Source organism: Acipenser ruthenus, chromosome 17 (assembly GCF_902713425.1).
Source record: "Acipenser ruthenus chromosome 17, fAciRut3.2 maternal haplotype, whole genome shotgun sequence".
In the NCBI taxonomy this organism is placed as follows: Eukaryota; Metazoa; Chordata; class Actinopteri; order Acipenseriformes; family Acipenseridae; genus Acipenser; species Acipenser ruthenus.
Window position 1 is genome coordinate 27,626,524 of NC_081205.1, and position 22,031 is coordinate 27,648,554.

The 22,031-nt window shown below is 37.9% G+C and overlaps 2 protein-coding genes across 4 annotated transcripts in view; one reads left to right on the forward strand and one right to left on the reverse strand.

The window, feature by feature from the left end:
- LOC117423652 (E3 ubiquitin-protein ligase MSL2-like) lies at positions 1–8,992 on the forward strand. Its single transcript, XM_034039725.3, has 2 exons — positions 1–1,462; positions 5,089–8,992. The coding sequence occupies exons 1-2, from the start codon at positions 1,321–1,323 to the stop codon at positions 6,666–6,668; spliced, it is 1,722 nt and encodes a 573-aa protein (XP_033895616.1). The 5' UTR covers positions 1–1,320; the 3' UTR covers positions 6,669–8,992.
- A 621-nt stretch (positions 8,993–9,613) lies between these two features.
- LOC117422955 (serine/threonine-protein phosphatase 2A regulatory subunit B'' subunit alpha-like) overlaps positions 9,614–22,031 on the reverse strand; it is a 74,514-nt gene continuing 62,096 nt past the window's right edge. For 2 of the 3 annotated variants that reach the window (XM_034928770.2, XM_034928769.2), the window contains 12 exons: positions 19,731–19,997; positions 19,366–19,469; positions 18,664–18,766; positions 17,857–17,931; positions 17,463–17,549; positions 16,959–17,115; positions 16,576–16,624; positions 16,346–16,435; positions 15,564–15,739; positions 15,317–15,435; positions 14,617–14,723; positions 9,614–14,075 (listed from right to left, as the gene is read on the reverse strand). In XM_034928770.2, coding sequence (XP_034784661.2) covers positions 13,982–14,075; positions 14,617–14,723; positions 15,317–15,435; positions 15,564–15,739; positions 16,346–16,435; positions 16,576–16,624; positions 16,959–17,115; positions 17,463–17,549; positions 17,857–17,931; positions 18,664–18,766; positions 19,366–19,469; positions 19,731–19,997 — 1,428 coding nt within the window. In that variant the 3' untranslated portion in view covers positions 9,614–13,981. Of the gene's footprint in view, positions 14,076–14,616; positions 14,724–15,316; positions 15,436–15,563; positions 15,740–16,345; positions 16,436–16,575; positions 16,625–16,958; positions 17,116–17,462; positions 17,550–17,856; positions 17,932–18,663; positions 18,767–19,365; positions 19,470–19,730; positions 19,998–21,596; position 22,031 lie in introns of those variants that run through there. The other variant, XM_034038212.3, reaches the window with a different exon arrangement.

Sequence of the window (22,031 nt, forward strand, 5' to 3'; positions counted from 1 at the left end):
GCGGGAGCAAGGCTCTATATTCTCGCGAGATGTGATCCGCAGCGCCCCCTCCTCTCTTCATGTATGCGGAGAGAAAAAAAAGGAGGGGAGATATCGCTACAGCGAGAGCGACTGTTGAATTATAAATAATTATTATTATAAAACCAGGAACACCAGCGGACGGAAACACAAGCTAACTGAAATGAAGTAAATAAACAACGGCTGTATTGCTGACTGTACGGACGAAATTAGCTAGGACGAAGCACAGATAAATCCGAAGAAAGGAAAAAAGCGGCCTATTTTTGTTCTGGGATCTAGACAAGCCACCACTGCAGCTAAGGGCCGTTGGAAACAACAATAAAATAAATGTCATGCTGCCAGGGTTGTTGTTTTTCTTCTTCAAACACCAGGAAGAGGAGCTCTGAATCATTCGCTCAATTGCTTGCCGGAGTTAAGTCGTACTGGCGAACGGGAAGCGGCCTGTTTTGTTTTTGCAACTACACCGCCATGAGAAACAGCGGCAGACAATAAACAAACGCGTGCTTATTAATTCCCTTTTAATTCTCTGAATGCATTGGACCGGAGCGGGGCCAGGGGGCAGAAAAACGCAAGTTTTTTCCCCAGAAACAACCCCTGGTATCAAAGAGGATCAAGAAAGTGAAAAAGAGTCGGATCTGTGGGAGCTCGGGTGGGATGTTGGTATAGCCATATACTACAACTAGTAATGGGAAGCCAGCTTTGAGACCTGCAACAGAGCGCCGCCAACGTTTTGTTGTTGAATAATAATAATACTGTAATGGAAGATAAGTGAATCGCTTGGAGTAAATAAAGCATTTGGGGATTTTTTTTTTTTGTTATAGTGAATTTTAAACAAGATAAAATCGCATTGGTTTGTTAAATCGATTGGTGGAAAGAATCGTTTTAATTGATGATGTTTATTTGGGCGTATTTCGTGCCGTGGAAGAGAGGAAAGCGCTAAGCAGGAAAGGTGCTGCGCTTGTTCTTTTACTATTAACTTCTGAATGCAGACTTTGTTGTGAGTGCATTGCCAGCCAGTATATAAATAAACCCACACTCTCCCGTCAAGAGACTGTACAACCGATTTTCCAGATTTGTGCATCACTTTTACTAGAACATGTATTCATGTTCAACGTAAGACGTGCATGCTCACTCTGCTTGGAAACTAGGGTTGGACTGCCGTACCCAGCCCAGTCTACCACATTTTAATTGCTGTCCCAAAACATAATCTAGTGGAAACGGTCGGATCTGTTGTGTGTTGTGTGTTTTTTTTGTTTTGTTTTTTCCCCTACAACTGGATACATCCGGCCTGAAGTTGCTGAGATGAACCCGGTGAATGCCACCGCTCTTTATGTGTCAGCTTGTCGTTCGGTGCTGCAGTGCGATCCGAGGGACCCACAGTCCTTCACGGAGCTTTACAAGCTCTTACCATTCTTCAGGCAGTCTCTTTCATGCCTTGTTTGTGGTGAGCTTTTCCTTTTCACTAATACGTTTTAAATGTGTTCCTTATAATATTTTATAAGTATATATATGTGTGTGTGTGTGTGTATATATATATATATATATATATATATATATATATATATATAATATATATATAATATAAAATCTATCCTCATTTATGAAATGATACGCACAACGCATATTTGAAACAAGACTGAGCAAGAATCCTAACACATAAGAAATGCTTATTGTCTTACACATTTTACCACTGCATAAATGTGGCAATGCAGTAATATGGTAAATATATATTTGGTTTTACAGCTGGTGCGGTATCGGGGTGATTGATAAAAAAAAATAAAGGGCGGTACTGATTGCCCCAGCTAAATTCTAAAAGAAAGGGGCGGACAAAGCTTTCAGTAGTGATATATGATAGCTCCTATTGACTAGACACAACGTCAGTACAGAAGTATAAAAATAACCTAGGTTGAAATGTAAGTGCTGTTTTTACCAAGCCAGGACTGGGCTTCTGTTTTTACTGATATATATATAATTGTGTGTGTGTGTGAAATTTATATTAATCAAAAGGCTGTAAGTAATCAAATGTGGCCTTTGCAGTGGCCACACAACCTTTCTAAACGTTACTAACATTTACTGTTTACAATGCCCTCTACAATACTTGACACGTGCTATTACACAATTGGGTAATGTGTAAGAAAACAAGTGAGAGAAACCCCCGGTATTGTTTTTTTTTTAATGAGGACTGTATCATTGATAGGCATATTGCTAAGATGTATTCTATTCCCTCAATTCGTAATAATGCTACAGTGTTTTCTTGAACAGTCGACTGTTTTATTAAATCCATCCATTGTAGGTGTGTTTGTTTCTATAATTAAAAATTGATTGATTTGATGCGTTGTGTGCATGTGTATGTAATATAGTGTGTGTGTATATATATATATATATATATATATATATATATATATATAGATATATATAGATATATATAGATATATAATATATATATATATATATCTCAATCAATGAAAGGATGACAATGAAACGTGTATAAAGACAGTGAAAAAAGTTATGTAGATAATGCAACTATTAAATTTAATATTTGCAACAAAAAAAAAAAATCATATTTCATTGTCAGGTAGCAAAGATAAAATGTCTACATGCCTTCATTACTACCAGGACATGTGGTTGATCACAGTCGGATTATGAGGGGGGAGTAATAATGATAAAATGACTGATGTAGTTAAAGCTGTAGATTACTATACACAGGCATTGTGACAACAAAAACTCCTACCATGCCATATTTCAATGAGGACAGGATTTAACTACGAGAATTTACAAAAAACAAAACAAAAAAAGGATATAAAGACTTTCTGGACATACTGGCTTTATTTCAGTCGTTTCTCCCATGATACATTTTCAATAATACCCATGTTTAAACAGGTGCAGAGATGAATTTTATGAACTTGCCTAAAATTGCATTTTAAAAGGAAGCTAAAGTTATACATGTTTAAAAAAAAAAAAAAAAAGTCTCACAGGAGAGACAAATCTGTATAAACTCAGGAGATTCCAGTTGCACCAATGTATGAGGTCATCAGTTAAGTGTCCTATTAAGTCCTTGCTAAGAAAGCTAGCCTAATCGGTCATTTTTCCGTGCTTGTGTCTTAAGAAGCATTTTACTTAGCTGTTGCCTCCTCACAGGTATAAGCAGTTGTGCTGATGACTCTGCAGCACCATATTTTTTTTTATATAAACTATTGGACTAGCATGACATGTACAAACTTCTTTGTTTGACTATCCTGCCATGGATCACAGTGCTGTATTGTAACCCCAGTGATATGGCATTATTCACATGGAGTCCATCTGCATTTCAACCCCTCAGCTGTTTGGTAGTTTTTAAAATGTTAAAATGCGTAGTGTTCTTGTTTTAGCTGTCGGTCAGCTTGTCTGCTGCTTGAAATCATTGTTGTCAGTTTCCATATATGTTATATGGATGTTAAGCCGTGGCCCCCATGGTCACACAGTGAAATATTGGCTGAACTAAGATCTACCAGGTTGTAGTTCTCTTCTCTAATAATTAGGCCGTACTGCCTGCTGTCCACAAAAACAAGTTGTGGGTCTAATTTGGTCTGGCTTGCTGCAAGAGCTGGTTGATTAATTTATGTAGCCTATAATATATATATATATAGCAAAACGTTAGCAACTGTAAGAGTAAGCTGATGTGTAGTATGTTGTAAATACAAAAAGCTATTATTATTATTATTATTATTATTATTATTATTATTATTATTATTATTATTATTATTTGTTTATTTAGCAGATGCCTTTATCCAAGGCGACTTGCAGAGACACATTTGAATCACTTGACTAGACAGAATTATTTTCAACACTTTTAAATAATCTATTTGAACCAAGCAATAGTAATATTTATTTTATTTGTTGATATCTTGCCTAAATGATTTAAACACCTATATTGAACTTTGTTTTGATTCTGATGAGGGATGTCCTCCAATTCAGAGTTAGATGCAGTTTCAGAAACCCCCTCCCCCAGTGGAGCTTCCTGTTATATCAACCATTCTGTTTTATGAACTAACATTTCAGGACTTTATAGCATGCTAGATGTCTTGTGCAAGGATGATACATGCAGGTCAAGTAATAGTAATGCCTTTAGAATAATATTCTTAAATAAATTATATAGCCTGGTAAATCACTATATAGCACTATGGTACCTTATACCTAACAATGTAACTGAACTGGAGTTCCCAGGCTAGTAATGATGGAAGAACCCATTGAAATAGTATAAGTAAGTGTGCCCTCTTAAGTAAACCATTCATCCTATATATGAAAGTTACAAAATAGAAGTGACAGAGTATGAAAGTTAAATTGGAAACTTAAATGTTATTTATTATGAAATCAGGGAAGGATAATTGATTCATGATTGTTATGTATGATCGTTACAAAATTATTTCAAATTATGACGATTTGTACATGTAATTGGTGTGCTGCGTCAAGCGCTGTATCATTAGTTCCAGAAGTAATGATGCGCCCCCCCCCCCCCCCCCCCCACTTTGACACTTTAATAACCATATCTTATTCCCATTTTAGATTACCTGCGTCTGTACTTGTGCTGTAGAATCAATTGGATAATTGTATTTACCAAACATGGTTGGCAGGCCTTAAATAAATATATATTATTATTTAGTTAGGTATTTTGGCTGACTAACATATAAAGCATTTCCTTAATGATATAAGCTTAGTTATTCATAGTATCACTTTCATTACTATCCAGTACATTACTGCCATTATTAAATTGACTTAATTAAAACCTAATACTACATCAATATCAAGCACTACAAAAAAGGCACGCATTCTTCTGAACAGGTGGTTGCGTGTTATTTGATTCATTTCTCGTCTGGTTTGAGTTCTAGAGCTTAATTAATTTATCCCCCTCTTCCTAAATAATCGCCCTTTTCAGTCCTTGAACAAGGTTTATGTGAGTTTGTTTTTATTTATTTATTCATTGATTGATTGACTGATTGATTATAACTGTAACCTGCCCTAAATGTAAGTGGCATTCTTAATTTTGGTGTAGGATCAAAAAGCTAATGATTTGCATTGTTCTTTCTTTTTCAGGGAACTTGCTACAAGATCCAATAGCTCCAACCAACTCCACTTGTCAGCACTATGTGTGCAAAACCTGTAAGGGTAAGAAAATGATGATGAAACCCTCTTGCAGCTGGTGTAAGGACTATGAACAGTTTGAAGACAACAAGCAACTTTGTATTTTAGTGGACTGCTACCGGAAGCTCTGTGAGTATATTGCTGAGTCACCATTAGCCCAGCAAATAGCCAGTGCTGTTGGAGGCTCCCCAGATATTTTGGCTATGTTGAAAGAGGGGCTGTTGTCAAATGAAGATGAGCAGGGAGATTCTCAAGTGGCTGTTTCTCAAAGTTTATCACATTCCCCGGTACCTTCGACCTCTGAGAACCACAGCAGCTCGCAGTTAGAGACGTCATCAGAGCTCCATGAACAAGCAGCAGACACGGACATGTGCCGGTCTCGCATAAATGGATTGCATGACTGTAATGGGCTCTCAATGGATGAGCTGGCAGCCAGCCTCCCTTCACCAGAAAATGCTGCCAATTCCATTGATGTATGTAGCACTGGGAACAACCTCAAAAGCGAGGGCTTTCCTGACGAGCTGCCGACAGTCTGCACTGAAGGTATTGACATCTGCGGCTTCAGCGAGGACATGAAACACAGCAACGACCCTCTTTTGCTGAGCGTTGAGGAGGTGCTCAGGAGCTTGGAGCCGGACCCTGTTACTGAGGACTGCAGTGAGGCCTTGCAGTCTAGCTTGGAGACAACAGGCTCACTGAATGGACCTTTCTCTGATCCCAAGTTGCCCTCCCTCCCTCTGGACACTGAGGTCTTTGTTTCTTGTCACCCATGGCCCTCCTCTGGGATCTCCTGTTCGGCGGCCACCCCAAAAGCAGCAAGGATGAATCGCAAGCGATCACGATCAGAGAGCGATAGCGAGAAGATCCAGCCCCTGCCCATCTCCAGCATTATCCAGGCTCCCCCCTTGGCGGCTGCGGCTCCTGCGCCGGTTAAGCGGGAGCCCAAGGTCCCGGCCACTGTGCCAAACGGGGGCACTGTCAAGGTGAGTAAAACACTGCTGGTGTCCAACAAAAGCATCAAGAAGAATCCTGACCACGGGGCCAAGAAAGCCTACTCAAAGGCCAAACAAGGGGTCTCTAAGACCAAGGACAAAACGAAAGAACGTCTTCTCGGCAATAACTTGATGCCGGGCAGCCCCACCAAAGTTGTGTACAAAAAGCCACAGGAAAAGAAAGGCTGTAAATGTGGCCGGGCCACCCAAAATCCAAGTGTTCTTACGTGTCGTGGCCAACGGTGCCCATGTTACTCTAACCGCAAAGCCTGCTTGGACTGCATCTGCCGGGGCTGCCAGAACTCATACATGGCCAATGGCGAGAAAAAGCTGGAGGCCTTTGCTGTGCCAGAAAAGGCTTTGGAGCAGACCAGGCTCACGTTGGGCATCAACGTTACAAGCATTGCCGTACGGAATGCAAGCACAAGCGCAAACGTCATCAATGTCACAGCAGGTTCTCCTGTTGCCACGTTCCTAGCTGCCAGCCCTCACGAGGACAAAAACTTTGATGAGACTCTAGATATGAGGTTTGACTGCTGAGCTCTGTTGATATTCTCCTTCATTCACCAGTTTTTATGGGAAGGGAGGAGTGGAAGACGAGTCACTACAATATTAAGGCAGCTATGGTTCTGTTCCAGTTTAGTTTTAAAAATTGCCAAAGTTCCTGCCTATAAATCCCTTGTATGATGTGTTCTGTTTTTCCATACGCTGCAGTTTGGAATTAGGAGAGTAGTCTTACTGTAAGTTTAATGCTACTACAAGTGACTTATACTTCATGATCTTTGGCAAGAGAAACTTGACCTCATTGTTGCTGGTCATGCTCTGTGCATAATCAAAAAAGGTTCAGGTAAAAACAAATGTAAAATAAATGGTACCTGCAATGTCAGTGGCGATAGGTTGTATTCGTAACCTTTTTATATACAACATACCAGTAATTCCATAACAAAATAAATTGATAGTTTTTTCTTTAGTATTTGCAGTATACCATCTTACTCAGAACAGTCTATTTGACAACAACGGGATACCATTTCAACAGATGCAAGGTGGTGAAATGCAGTATGTACAGTTTCTGTCTAAATTATGTTCATGTCCTGTTTGTTTGTACTAGTTTCTGCTATCTCAAACAAGTGTGGCTTTTTTGTTGCCTTAAAAAAAAAAAAAAAGTAATATTCACATCTCCATAAAATGGGGGAAAAAAAACTGTCAATGCTGATTATTTTTCTCCCCTTCCTAACTGAAATAAAATCTATTCACTGTAATGTGGTAGAACACGTAGCCTGGTAATCCCCTTAAGGCAACATCCAGTCACTTCCCTTTTTGGTTGAGTTATGAATTGGGAAATGAGCAGTGTCTTCAGTGCTATATTGTTCAGACACAGATGTAGTCCTTAACCCTTATGTAGATAAGTGTGTCTGTCTAATCTGCACTTCGTGCCAGCAAGGACCCTGTTTTTAAGCACTTAATTTGATTAAAAGGCCAAATAGCCACATTACCTGCTTGGTAGATCATAGCAATATTTGTTCAATATCTTAAATATTACCCTCAAAACACATCTCATCTTTATGCTTAATCGCATACAGCATTAACAAAAAGACCACCTTCTATTACATCTGTGTTTTGGGGTTTGTGTTGCATTGCATGGAGAATATTGATTAACATGCAAAGGTTCCAAGATAACTTTTCCAGGAAAGGGTTACAGTTGGGTTTGGGTGGGAGTGGTTAACAATTGTCCCTGTCCAAAACACACCAATTAATTTCTGCATGCAGATTTAATGAAATGTTAGTAAACTGTTCCACTCTCGACATACCCACGAATTGAAGGCACTGAGATAGTCTGCAGGCAACTTTTGAATTGCTGTACAAAATCAAATATAAAAAAAAGCATAGGTGGTCTTTTTATTATCAAGACAAATTGCACATTTTTTTGTTAATTTAAAATGTGCCACTTTTAGTGGCAACTGTATCCCTGAATTTTCCATTCCCCATGTAATGTATCCTTCCATGAAGGATTTCATTTATTTTATGTGAACTGCAGCTTAACATTTTTCAATACCTTTTTGATTTCGCACACAGCATGCACAGTGACAGTTATTCACCTAGTGTACAGATAAAAGAATGTGCAGGTATTCTCTGACAGATCCAATGGCACCCTCTGTTTTATAGTTTTACCTGATGTCATTTCCTGTGAATGTGGTCAGGTAGTGTTTTTGAAGCCATAGGAGAAAACAAAATGTGATTCATGTCCAGTCTGTACTTTTTATGTTGTTGTTGTTGTTTTGATTTGCAAGAAGAATTGAAAAAATATTTTTGATAATGAGAGTAAATGGTGGAATGCCATGTAGTTTTCTTGTCTTTATTTGCACCTGACTATATATTTTTTCAATACCTCGATTATTTTTTTTTTTTTCTTCTAAGGTTTGTTTTGCATTTGTAATGTGATTCTGTATGTTGACCAAAAAAGAAAAATCAAATCAATCACTATGAATGAATTGGTGATTGAACATTACTCTCTCCTGAGTCTCTGTTTACTGCTCCACTGTGGTATTAGAAAACTGGTGTAACCACAATGGAAAGTTAGCATTTCTTCAAAGTTACAAAGTTTTACGAAAATGGTTAATAGCGATATTGTTAGGGCTCTAAACTAACCAGGTATAGTATTACACTGTGTTAGAGCAAGTAATGTAAAGGTGGCCAGTGAAAATATAAAATGTACTTTTTCATTTAATCAAGGTTTTGGTTTTAGATTAGAGCCCTGGTTACAATTTTGTTGTTGCTGAAAACAACTTTCCCTGTTATTATTGGTATATTCACTGCCACGTTTTTAAACCTGTATTGAAATGATCAATAAATATGTTAGTTTTTTACTCCTATGTCGTAGCTATGTTTAGGAACAGAGGACATTATAGAAAGAGCTGCAATGAACAAGGCAGTGGTGAAATAGCAGGCAATGATCATTTTAAAACTAATCTTCTGGTTTTTTCATTAATACAGTGCAATTAAGCCAGTCGGGTTACACATTTCATTTTGCAAACCACACTTTTTTAAAATGTATTTTATATAAAGTTTTTTTTTTTTTGGTATTCAGAATATGTGGAAAATTAAGTGCTCTTTGCATTAGAAGACACTAAACTTACCAAGCACTTGCTAAGAGCATTTGCCCACAAATGCATTCTTTGTTCAGACGTGATTAACATGCTTCAACTTAATATGCATTTAGGTCAATACAAATTTACAATAAAGTATAAACAACCCTTAGTCAAGTATGTAATACCAATACCACCCATATTTTATGTTGGACTCTAAATAAGGGATTTATTTAAAAAAAAAAAAAAAAAAAAAAAACTTTTGATGCACCCACAATGGTGTGGAGGCCTTCATTTAGCCAAACATCAGGTTTGTTTGTGGTTTGATTTATCTATGTATTTGTAAATAAGATATTTTATATCTTAAAGTTCGATCAAACTTTTAAAATAGACAAAACAGAGTATTGATGGAGTAGTTTATTTGAACAATTCATGAATACTATTATATTCTCTCCTAGTGCATCTCATACACATATTTACAGGCATTGAGGCTTACACATGAAAAGCAATTACCACAAGGGCTGAAAAAGTGACAGACATTGGGTAAGCTGCAGGCTGTGCCAAAAAGATTGATAGCAGAGATTCATTATTTTAACAGGTTGCAATTGTAAACATAATTAGCCAGTTAAAATCTTTAATAAATACTCATTTGGTAGAGAGATGATTAAGCACAGTTTGATATGGATTATGCTAATTGGTGCAAATAGTGGCAGAAATTGATTTATTACAAAAAATATATGGACTGTTAAATAAACACTTAACAAAATAGATTTTTAATTGAATCTTTCATAGGGAAAGGAAAACAGAAAAGCCAGAATACATTGTAAAACACAGCTAGTTATTTTGTGTTGACAGAGTTTATGAATGTTACATGAGAAGGCTGGTTTTAGTCTGACTTGAATGCTTACATCCATTTATAAAACTCATTCAGGATTTTTCTGAAAAGAAATGATTTACTTCTTAAATTTAATCTGGAGGCACAACTTTTTAGGGAGAGAAGAGACTGCAGTTTAGTATCCCTGCCCATCGAAATCATTTGCCTTTGTTTTTGACACTGCCTGCAACGTTGCCTTGGACTAATTGCAAGTGTTTTTTTTGTCAGAAAGAAGAGAAGACAACCAGATTTATTTATTTTGAGTTTATGTGCTTTGAAGCCAGAACTACAGAAATGAAATGCAATGCCATCAGGCCGTTATATTTTTCATGTGTTAGTATGTTTTCACTCCCATGTTTTTTCTTTTGAAGTCTGCAGTTGATTGCATTAATAAAATTCTCATTAGGCTCTGTGCTGTGGAAGAGATGCAGGCTTTTTACTACACTTCCACAGCGAAAGTTGGAAAATGTGGCAGACTAGCACTGGTCCGATACATCGGGTCTATTATTACAACATGTTGATTGATTTAATTAAACGCAATGAGGTACATTACTACTGGAATCAAATAGGAGTTTACAACCTAATTTATTTTATTAATTAAATTTCCAAATTCCAAAGAAATACAGCAAAGATAAAGCCATGCTAACACAAACACTAAAAACCTCAAGATGGCATACCACCTGACTGTCTCACTATAGCTTCTGCAAACAAAACATATGCCAGAAAACAAATGATACACATCCAAAACAGTTTAAAACTCAAGAAAAAAAACGGTATAACATTTAAATATTCAATGTTTAAGCAGTTTTTACAATAGCTTAAACAGCTATATACCCCATTTAAAAAAAAAAAGTTACTGTGGTACACATGGTTGTTTTATAGCGTTCTTCTCAAGTCTTGATTCAGGCATTTGGTACGTGTTTGATCACATCATCCAAGTGAGTGTGTTACCAGTACAGCAGGTTTATTGCTTAGAAGGCTACTGAAACTAACACAAAGTGCTACATTAAAACCCATTTAAACATCCAGTTGATTGTCCTCATACAGTGAGTTCAAACAGAACGTTCACCTACATTCTACCTTTAAGCTGGATGGATTTTACAATGGCAGTAAAAGTAACATTACATTTCAACAACAATGCCACTCCGTGGCATAATCGATCACTCGGGAGGGGGGGAATATACAAAGTGGTTTATATAGGCTATAGAAAATTCTCCCAAACGCAGTTCTACTATTGGGAGGGCTACTGGCAACTACATGTGGCACATATTACAATATAGATTGCACCTTTGGCAATATCATTTATTTTTTACACTACTTACAAACAAATTATTATACAGTAACATTCATGGATGCTGACTCCCTTCCCTTTTGACAAAGCCAGGAGAATGGTATGGACTGAACACAGTGCAGGCATGACATTGAAATAGATATGAGCTTCCAAGATTTCTGATGTGGATTCTGAATATAGTATTTTATGAGACAAAAAATAATTAAATAATAAAAATACTAATAACATTTAAAACATATTTAAGGATGTTTTGGAATATCACCGCAGCCCTTCTGCAACAGGGTTTTGAAATCATGGCATGTCAAAGGGCTGAGTAAATCCTGAAAGCCCATGTACACAATAAGCAAAGGCATGAATATGGAAACTGAGAAACATACAGTATACCATGATTACTGTGCCAATGTCCTTTTTGCTGTATCTTGATGGCAGACCCTCACATCTTTTGTATAAGGGATGCATGATGTTAATATTGAAACGCTTACAGTTTGGGATGTCAAAATATACAACTGACAAAAATGACACTATTTGTCAATTATACAAATGTACATATACAGATGCTGGGCCATATTCACATATGAATGGAGACTGTACAAATATGCATTAAAAAGCCACACTGAAGATATGGATGTAGACTAAAGTTTAAAAGTACCTACATATTTAAAGATTCAATATTATCTCTTTACATGTTGTCTTTTACCCACTTAATATAAGTATATAAAACATGTTTTTATATATATATATATATATATATATATATATATATATATATATATATATATATATATATATATATATATATCATCTAATTTAGCGCAATTTAGTTAAATCTAAGACAAAAAGTTTAAAACTAGCCCTCTCAGAATTGATTCTATTGCTTGTCTATTTCTCATTGCTCTTACCTTCCATATTGGGCTTGCATAAAACTTCAGGCAATATTACTGAGCCAGACACTTCATAAACATGAAGGCGATGCTGTCTAGAACATGCTGACCCCACTAGGAGCCTGGCTTTGGGCACATGAATTGTAATGGGTGCAGGTTTAAAGACTCGTTGAACTGTCCTGTGAACTACTTTAGGATTGATGTCTTCCTTGTAAACTCTTTGTTATCCAGATCAGCATATACTTATTTATCTATCTACAGTATATGTATCTATACAGTATATTTACACATGTAAACCTGCAGTATTCGATAGCAGATAGAAGCAGAGATGATCTTGCATCTAAGCACAAGCTTTTCAACTTTTTTTTTTTTTTACAATATTGGAGAAAGTCAGTTTCACTCCAACTGTTAAAGTAATTGAGGATGGCCTGACATCAAATACAAATCCTGTATATTTACATTCTGGGTCAGACTTGATTAAACCAAATCTCTTCCAAATCATAATACATCTTTGGAAGCAGATGAAACAACATTTTTACAGAAATAAGGTGTAGTAAAATAAAAATGGGATGAAAACAAGAATCTCTCTTCTGCTGCAGAGCAAAGTCTCCTGTGCTCTAGGGGCTGGCTAGCGAGTTACAGGATTAAATAAAATAATCAAGAACGAGGCAGAAGGAAGGGTTCAAGTAGACTAACAGTAGTTGCTCTTCCCCTGAATCAGTACTTTAGCTTATGTTGACATATTGTGGATTTCTGTAAACTACATAGCTGGTGCAATTGACATACATTTGCAATCTGTGCATTGTTATAAGAAGTAATGGGTAGTATGCACATTTTAAAAATAAATATGCTTAATATGATAATGAATGTATTGTAACCAGATACGTATAACTATGGCCAAAAGTTTTGCATCACTCTTTATAATTAACTATGAAACCTGCTGAATAATGTTACGTTAACATATTTAATTAAATACCACTTTCTAGTTTGTGACATTTCCAAATCTAACATGAAATACTATACTACTATTATGGCTTCCAGTACACTTCTGCAATATAATTTTGTAGTTTATTTGATTACATGATGTTAAATAAAATATTTACAATATAAATACTAATTAGTATTAATTAGGTCTCAATATTAAAATTCTAGGTGATACTAAACTTTTGGCCATAGCTGTATATTTAGATTTAACATCGAAGAAAGGCAACCCCAACCCAACTGCTGGAAGATGGTGCCTTGATAAAGCAGGAGACCTTCCAACATCTTGTTGACATCCAGGTGTGTCCAAACTGTTACCAATGATGCTGCAGGAGGTTGTGCACAAGTTGCTACTAGTAATGACCACTAGGTGGTACAGAGTGTACTGTATACAGACAGTATAATCACAGAGTTTAAATCCCAAATGCTCCTTGTTCTCCAGACTAACACAGAACAAATATTCCGACTAGACTTACTTATTAAGACATTGTACAAAAAAGGCTTTTAGATTTACAGGCAGCTCTATTGCACACACACTCACACACACACATAATGTTGTTTGAACTGTAAAAAAAAAGAAAAAAATAATAAAAAATAAGCATAATTCCCTTCCAAAGGAAAAAGAACAAGCTAAAAAAAAGTAGAAGAAAGGTCTATTCCCTTATTGTGTGTGACTGCTCAGTGATCAGTCTTTTCACCGGCAGTCTCGTCTGATTGCTTGGCAGTGTGATCTGTTTTTGGTTTTATGCTGAAAGGTCTGAAATGACCAGTTTGTCCACCTTGTTTCCGATTTCTGATGCGACCGTGAGTTCGTCAGATTCATCATCTTCAAATGTACTGGAAAAAACAAAGGCAGTGTTATTATGTTAATCATCCTTCTTAAAACATGCAAATACAAATCTGCTCCATCTCATTATAATATCAAAGAGGTATTGTGGACAAGCTGAGGGCTGGGAGTGTGCTACTTCACCATTCAAATTAAAGCAAGGGAAGTCTTTGATGTTCTTGATTTTTACTGCTGCCTAATTGTGAAAAAGTATAAAAGCGTGGTCTGAGATGCTAATGAGACAGAGAATCTACCTGGGACTTTCCTGCCTTGGACAGTCAAAAAGTTTATGAAGGAAACAGTTATTTGTAGGCTGGCTTATATGCAGTTGGTATTTTAGGCTTGAAAAATGATTGCTACATCACTTCAAGGTAAAGGACTGGGACTACCTAGAAAAGGCAGGCCTCAATAATTTTGTACACGCAATATATTTTAGTCTGTTACTAATATGCTAAAAAGCCAAAAGTAGAAACAGCTTCTGCACAATAGGAATGAAATAAAACCAGCAAGAAGGAGTAGTGAAACTGCTGTTAAGAGGGATGCATTGCTTACCCTTCCTGTAACTGCTCATTAGCCGTCTCTTCAGCCACCAGGATCTCGTATTCTTCAGCTGCGTATTTATCCCAGTCTGAGGGCTCGGGACCATCGTTCTCTACATCCTGAAACAGAGAGACATTGATAAGAAATAAGTGACCAGAACCTAGTGGGGTTCCGACACCCCTCGGGTAACGCAGCACATACTATCTGCTGGAGCCCCATCCTTTATTAAAACTAGGGAGCCGTCATTTAGTATCTCTGCAAGGCAGATGAAAGGTTGCTATAGAAACCAGAAACCCTTCTTTCTTTGCTGGAGAGTTCAGTGGACTTCAAAAACAAGCTTTTTTTTGTTTATCAGCATTTTTACTGATAAAATGTGTTGACACAACAAGCCTGGTCCTCAAAGGCCAGATTTAGAGGAAAGCAACTTAGTCATTCATCCTAATAGTCATGAGGAAAGATTGATCTCGTAATTATATAAATTAATTAAATAACCCTGTACTGGTAGCAGGATAGCGTCTTTTATTAAATCAGACCTCAGTTTATGCTAATCGTGGACTACTTTCTTGGACTAATCTTCTGGGGCACTTTCTCACACGAGAGTTAGCCTACCTGAGGCGCAGCGTCTGTATCTACATCAAAGATCAGAGTTAACTAGGACTAGTGTCTCCATTCATTTCTGGTCGATACCATCAACCAAAGCGTCTTCCTTTACCTTTTGCACAGCAAATGGATCTCTCTGTTCATGGTCCAGGTACTTCTCCAAGTTAAAGAAGGTGTCGTAGAATATATGTGCCATTCTGCAGTGCTTCAGATCCCGAAGAGTTATTTTACCTGCCAGAACAATCCAAGGACAGGTCATTCGGAGTCATTGTTGCTTTACATTGTAAACCCCACCCCTGGTAAAACCACGGGTTAATAAATGGTTCTAACAAACCAAGATGAACATTATACTGTCTTACCTTGGTCTGTACATTTCACTAGATCCAGCATCTGGCAGAGCAGGTCGTGGAATGGCAGCGGTTCGATGCCCATCCCCTCCATTCTCTCGCATTGCTCCTCATAGAAGTACTCCAGCTCATACATGGACAGCACTCCGTCCCCATCGAGGTCCATGCACTTGAACCAGTACTCAATACTGCAGAAGACACAACACCCCACTTAATGCTGGCCCACAAATCAGCAACAAATTATATTTAAATCATCTCTATTCTGCGTCTATGCTGTGATTTGATTATACTGCAATCCTGGATCTGGCCCACCTTTTATACAGACTTAGCTGCCATAAAATACAATAAGTGGTTATGATTGCTACTTCAGAACCTGTACTGAAGAAGGTTTTAGTAAACAAACAGCTACTATAACTGCATACATGTTTTGGTCTTACAACCACAGTATCAGTAGCTCCATTTATTTTATTAACTGACACAGTCAATCAATCAATCAATCAATAAATAAATTAATTAATTTATTTTTATATAGCGCCTTTCATGGCAAGTCATCCCAAAGCACTTTACAAAACAAGCAAAAAAATAAACTATGAAATCAAACATTACAACAATTAAAAATACTAAACATTTAAAATATAAAATGTCTCATTTCCATAAGCTTGGAAAAAACAGTAGGTCTTTAATAGAGACTTCAATTCCTCCAGAGTTTCTGACAACTGGAGGCAGAGAATTCCAAGTAGAAAAACTCCAACCTCCCAGAGTGACGCACCTAAACAGACACGCAGATAGTTTACCTGGTGGGATTCTTCTTATCCTCTTCAGAGATCAGAAACCAGACAAAATCTGCATAGCTCATCCGGCCTTCTTTCTGCACAGAGTTCCCCCTGACAGACAGAAAACATGGCGTCAGCTAACAAGCCAGGCCTCTAGTGTTGTACACTAGTTTCATTTTTTTCAGTCTTTGTTTATTTTTTTTTTACATCCTTAACATGTTTAAAAAACACACACAAACACACACATTTACCTTGTTACTGCTCCAGAGAATATTCTCTCAGTAATTCTATTCGATGAAGCTGGGAGGAAATGGAAAAGATTACTTCTATGTCTACACCATATAAACTGGAAACTAGCATTTAAAACACAGGGCTACAGCTACACCTCCTACCAACTGTGGCTACAGTGTATGACCTCCAGGTGACTTACTCCGCAGGTAATTCAATGTCTTGATTCTTAATTTTTTCTCCCACTTAACATACTATGGATATGGGGTTTTAAGGCAGGTAGTTCATTTAACCCTTTAGATCCTTGTTGATTCTTAGAAAACCTGCCTGTTCGTTAATGAAAACAAAGAAACTGATACTGGTGTGCATCTCCCAGGTATAATCCCCTGGTTCTTTCTCCACTTACCATGTTCGTTATACCTGGCCAGGTCCTTCTGGTCAACGAAAAGATCATGGTCTGTGTCCAGCTCCCAGAATTTACAGTAGATCACGTAGAAGTGTTCGTAGGAGAAATAATCTGTAATCTGGTTGATATCGTCCTCCTCCTCCAGAAGAGCAAGGGTCTGAGACAAAGGAACACACAGCATGTCATTTAATAAGGATACAGATATAAACCTCTTTCTTTCTGTCCCTTGCATACATGTGTAAACCACTACCCTTCCTTGTATCAACGAGAGCAGGTCAGTTTATTTGATCTTAATCAAAGCACAGGTTCTTTCAGAAGGGAAATATATCTATATGAATGGAGATGAAGATTTAAACAGAATGCATTAGGAATTCATTCCAGTGTAGTTAGAGTGCAACTACACTTAATCAGTTTAGTTGAACTGATGTTCTCTGCTGTTTAGTAGTTTTTTATAGTGGCACATCTTCAGTGTATAGGGGTTGAGCAGGATGTGAATGCACATACTTGCAGGAAGTTGCTCCGCCTCAGCTCAGTCATGGTGATTTTCCCTGACCAGGATCTGTTGACTGTGTAGAATATCCGCTGAATTACCTAGAACACCAGAACATCCCAAAATACATGCGAGTTAGAGTGACACCAGTCAGGCCTGCTGTGCCCAGCTAGGAGAGACGCACTGGCAGTGACAACAAATACCAGGGTTTAAATAGAGACCTACAGTACTATCAAACAGGAGAGGGTTTTATGCCAGCAATGCGGGCAATGCCAGTAACTGTGACATTTCCAACTGTACAGAATGAGTTTAATTTCATAGGTTGCAAGCTATTTGACCAATCCGTTGTACACCATGTTATAAGACAAAACATCCAGTGTGGCACAGTGACATGGAAAGGAATCATACCGTGGTAATGTACCGAGAATGGAATTCAGGGGCATCCTTCAAAAACGTCAAACCTGGATGAGTGTCCACAATATCCTGAAAATGAAACAGAACCTGCCAGGTGAGTCCATTAACTTCATCACATCTGACTTGAGTCACATTCAAGCTCAGGCCTCAAGAGTTGAATGGTGCAAGAAGCTAGTGCACTGTATCAGTGAAAGTGTTTAAACAGAGATGTGCTTCACTTCTTTGTCAATTCCATTATTTATTATTATTATTATTCACTTAAACAATGAAAACTGTTTTTTTATTATTATTAACTAATGGCCTAATCCCAGTATGACCGAAACGTCGGCCATGAAATTTTAAAAGCAGATAGCTACCACATCTTGTTTTCTTCTTTGTCCGATAACAAGAATTAAAAAAAATAACTGACATAATCTTGTCCTGGGATATGGGTCACTTGAGCTCATCCCAAAAAAACTGTGCAAGCATGCCAAGCAGGCCATTTGGAAGGGGTTTTGGAAATTGTATTCTAAAACGGAATGTCCCATTAGAGACCAACACATTGAATACACTGCTGCACAGGGGCCAGTCTTTCATAAAGGAATGAATCCCTCACTTCATTTGCATTGGCATTCCTGTACATTTAAGGCTGACATAAATAATAGTGTTGATTATTTATGTCTTAAATTGGATTGAATGTGTTCTTAATACCTTACAATAGAAAGTATTTATGCAGTGGGTTTGCATTGATAAGCATATTGACCTGAAGGTAGAAATAGGTGGCCTATATTTGATCCGAAAACAAGAATTTCATTGTGTTACCTGTAATAATGGGATGAAGTCTTCCTGTTCAAGGTAGGCACAGCCAGGTCTGACTAATAGGTAAACAAACTTTGATGCATCGTCATAGCAGCTGCGCAATAACCTGCAAAGAACACAGACAGAAAGCTTTCAGTTCTGTTCTGAGAATCAGTACTGTATTGCACACATTTTTTTGCAGTTTCATTGGCTTCCCTACTCAATGCAATCCCAGGGGGCCTTTAGTTTCCCATTATGGTCTGCAGTCCATATTTGTTTGTGAACGTTGTATTCATTCACATCGTCGGGTTGGATTTGATAGAATTTTATGAAGTCAGAAAACACAGAAAGCAAAGTTTTTATGACAAATTAATTTTCTGTTGTCTGCCATTTTACTTTGTTGAGTGGAGAGAGGAAGGATGCTCAGTATAATGATGTAATTTGAAAAATACTCTGGACAGGAAAAAGCGTCACAGGGGCAATAGTTGGATCTATTTTTGGTCAAGTGATGAGGTTTTAACCAATCACATGTCATAATTTTAAAGACTGATATATATACCATCATCATCATCATCATCATCATCCTTTTTCAATCCACTGCTGGATGAAGGCCTCCCCAAGATTATATATATATATATATATATATATATATATATATATATATATTATATATATATATATATATATAAACACCAGCAAATAATGAGTCCCAGTAATGACACTCACTTCCTCCACATCGCTATGAATGCGTGGACTGAAACAAATCCTGTCCTTTCACCTCCAGCAGCATTAAACATCGGGGCCTTCCAATATAGCGGACAATTGCATGCCTGAAAAAAAAATCAAATATAGATCCCATACGTGTTTACATATCTCGACTGTAAAGCTAGCAGACTCCTGCATGTTGAAAAGGAAGTAGGACAAAGAATGTACTGTTGAAAACATTGGTTACACATGTCTAGCATGGGAGACGACAGAATTACACGAATACATTGCATCTTACTATAGAGTGATTTATACTGCAGGTGTGAATGGAGTTTGAGAAAAGAGGAAAACTGTAAAAACAAGTAGCTATATTCTTCACACCTTACCTTGGCGATCTTTCCCATTTCATAAATATCAGCTTTCTCTTCCTCTAACACTGCGAACGCTGCTTCAATCTTGGCAAGGGTCTCGTCGAGGTTGGCAGTAGGGTTTGGAAGTCCTTTGGGGAAATAGAAGCGTGGAATGTTTATGGAGATGGGGGCAGTGATGACCACCTTGTTTACTGGTGGAGGGGTCGGTGGGCGTGGACTGGGGGCGGAGACTGCAGGTGCTGGGGGAGGAGTTCCAGGTTTCTTCTCTTGCTTGATTTGGACCTGAAACCAAAAAAAAAAAAAAGGTTAAGATACAGTACAACAGTTAACAAAACTCAACTGACAATGTCCTAAGCAAACATTGAGAAAACTGGTTTCCTGCTCTTTGCATTTATTGTCCATATTAATACTGGTTACATCTCTGAGTTAATCAGAACACACACACACGCGCACACACACACACACACACACACACACACACACACACACACTGTATTCCTGGAAGGTTACTGCAAAGGAAACACGTTTAAGACAGAGAAAGGCTTCCTTGTGGGTTTTTTTCAGTTTTCTTAATATAGGGGCAGAGTTTCACAAGTGCAAATCAAAAGTCAATTCCTATTAAATTATAGTCAGACACTACATTAAAGTACTGTGATCCACCTCACCGGATACTCAGGGAACATTGCATAACAGAACCTGTTTAAAATGACAGTACCAGAACTGAATATCCTAATTAACTCCAGGCTGACATGGTCAGATACATGGGTTTGTGTGAATAAACGGGCTGCCTCCTATAGGGTATGTAGTATGGGTTACTGGCTTAGTGAAAGATCAAGTTCCAGTGAGGTATTTGCATGGACGGAGGAAGCAGGATTATCAACACATTTAACAGCGCTGCAGAGATTGGATCAAAGCGTTCAGTCCATGGGATTCGCATGCTTTGGCTGTGAAATATCTGTACTAATTCAGATCAGAATCAGAATATACAAAGACAATTCCTGCTCTTAAATCACCTGGAAGTATTGCACATGGGAAAACGGAGGAAAGCACTATGTTCTTTTTCTAACAAGTTCGATAATAATTATAGTATTTTATTGTCAAAGCCTGTCGTTGCAGACAATTTGTTTTGTTGCAACTTGCTTGCAGGTATTGTGTGACAACAGGAGCACTAATACAAATATTAAATTTAATAGAAATTAAAACAAATAAATAAAGAACATAGTTTAAGAATACTGGTAGCTGTTTCTGTATATTTCAGAAAAGAACAAACAGCCTCCTGGGGTTACAAGGCCTTGTGAAATCAACTGGAAATCCTGATACTCAAATAAACGGCACTGGACTGTGTAGGTGGTAAACACATTTTTAGGTTACTTGCGATGTTCTGTAAAGTGCGTGGCTTGCTGTTTTTCCACTCTATCATTTCCCCTTGTTATCTAGTGTCTTCACACAGTAACTACATATTTTATTAACTCATCACCTGTCACTCAGAGGCATCTGTTACTATGCCCCATACTATGATTGCCTGCTAATGCAACCTTTCCCAGGAACTGATTCCTGTCATGCCTCAGAAATAAAGGAAAAAGGACACATTGTTTATGTAATAATACACAGAATGAAAAAATGTAGCTTATTCACCCAAGTAAGAGAGTATACATACATTTAACAACAGCTGTATCTGTTGTTTCCATCCCTCCCCAACCCCTGCTTGCCAGATTAATTTGATCACTGTATTCATGGTTCTCAGAGCTATTTATAATCTTGTTGGTATCCGTCTGCAAATAGCTTGTCTTTTAATGGCATGCAAGTGTTCGCAGCAACAGCAGTAGCAGCCGAAGAGAAAAGCTACAAAGGAACAAAGTGCCGGCCGTAACCCACACTGACCTGCGCTTGCTGGAAGGATTTGAGCCTCTTCTTGAAGCGAGAGGGGAGGACAAAGTCACAGCCTCTAGCAAGAAAAGCTAGCTCGCCCCTCAAGTCAGGATCCCTCCTCAAAGAAGCCTCCTTGATCATCATTTTGGAAGGCAGAAAATAAAAAACCTCAGTGCTGCTCCTTTCTTAAGGTACGACGCCACAACCGCACGCTTGGAAGCCAGGATAAACTTAGACCAACTGTTCTCTCCCAGAGTAAAAAGCGCCTTTGTGCAAAAAATGCCCTGCGTTCTCCCTTCTCACACAGTCAGCGTGTCCAAGCATTGTATCTCAACTGGGAGGCCCAGAGAACCCCAGATTCCAGTCATCCAAACTATCTACCACCTCAGCCTCCTTGTAACACTCCACTTCGAAACATGACCCACACTGGGATCTGTCTCCTGGAAG

Excerpts from the sequence above, each read along its gene's own strand:
- LOC117423652 (XM_034039725.3), top strand. The coding sequence starts at position 1,321 with ATGAACCCGGTGAATGCCACCGCTCTTTATGTGTCAGCTTGTCGTTCG. Across the intron at positions 1,463-5,088 it reads TCTTTCATGCCTTGTTTGTG|GGAACTTGCTACAAGATCCA; the intron begins GTGAGCTTTTCC and ends TTTCTTTTTCAG.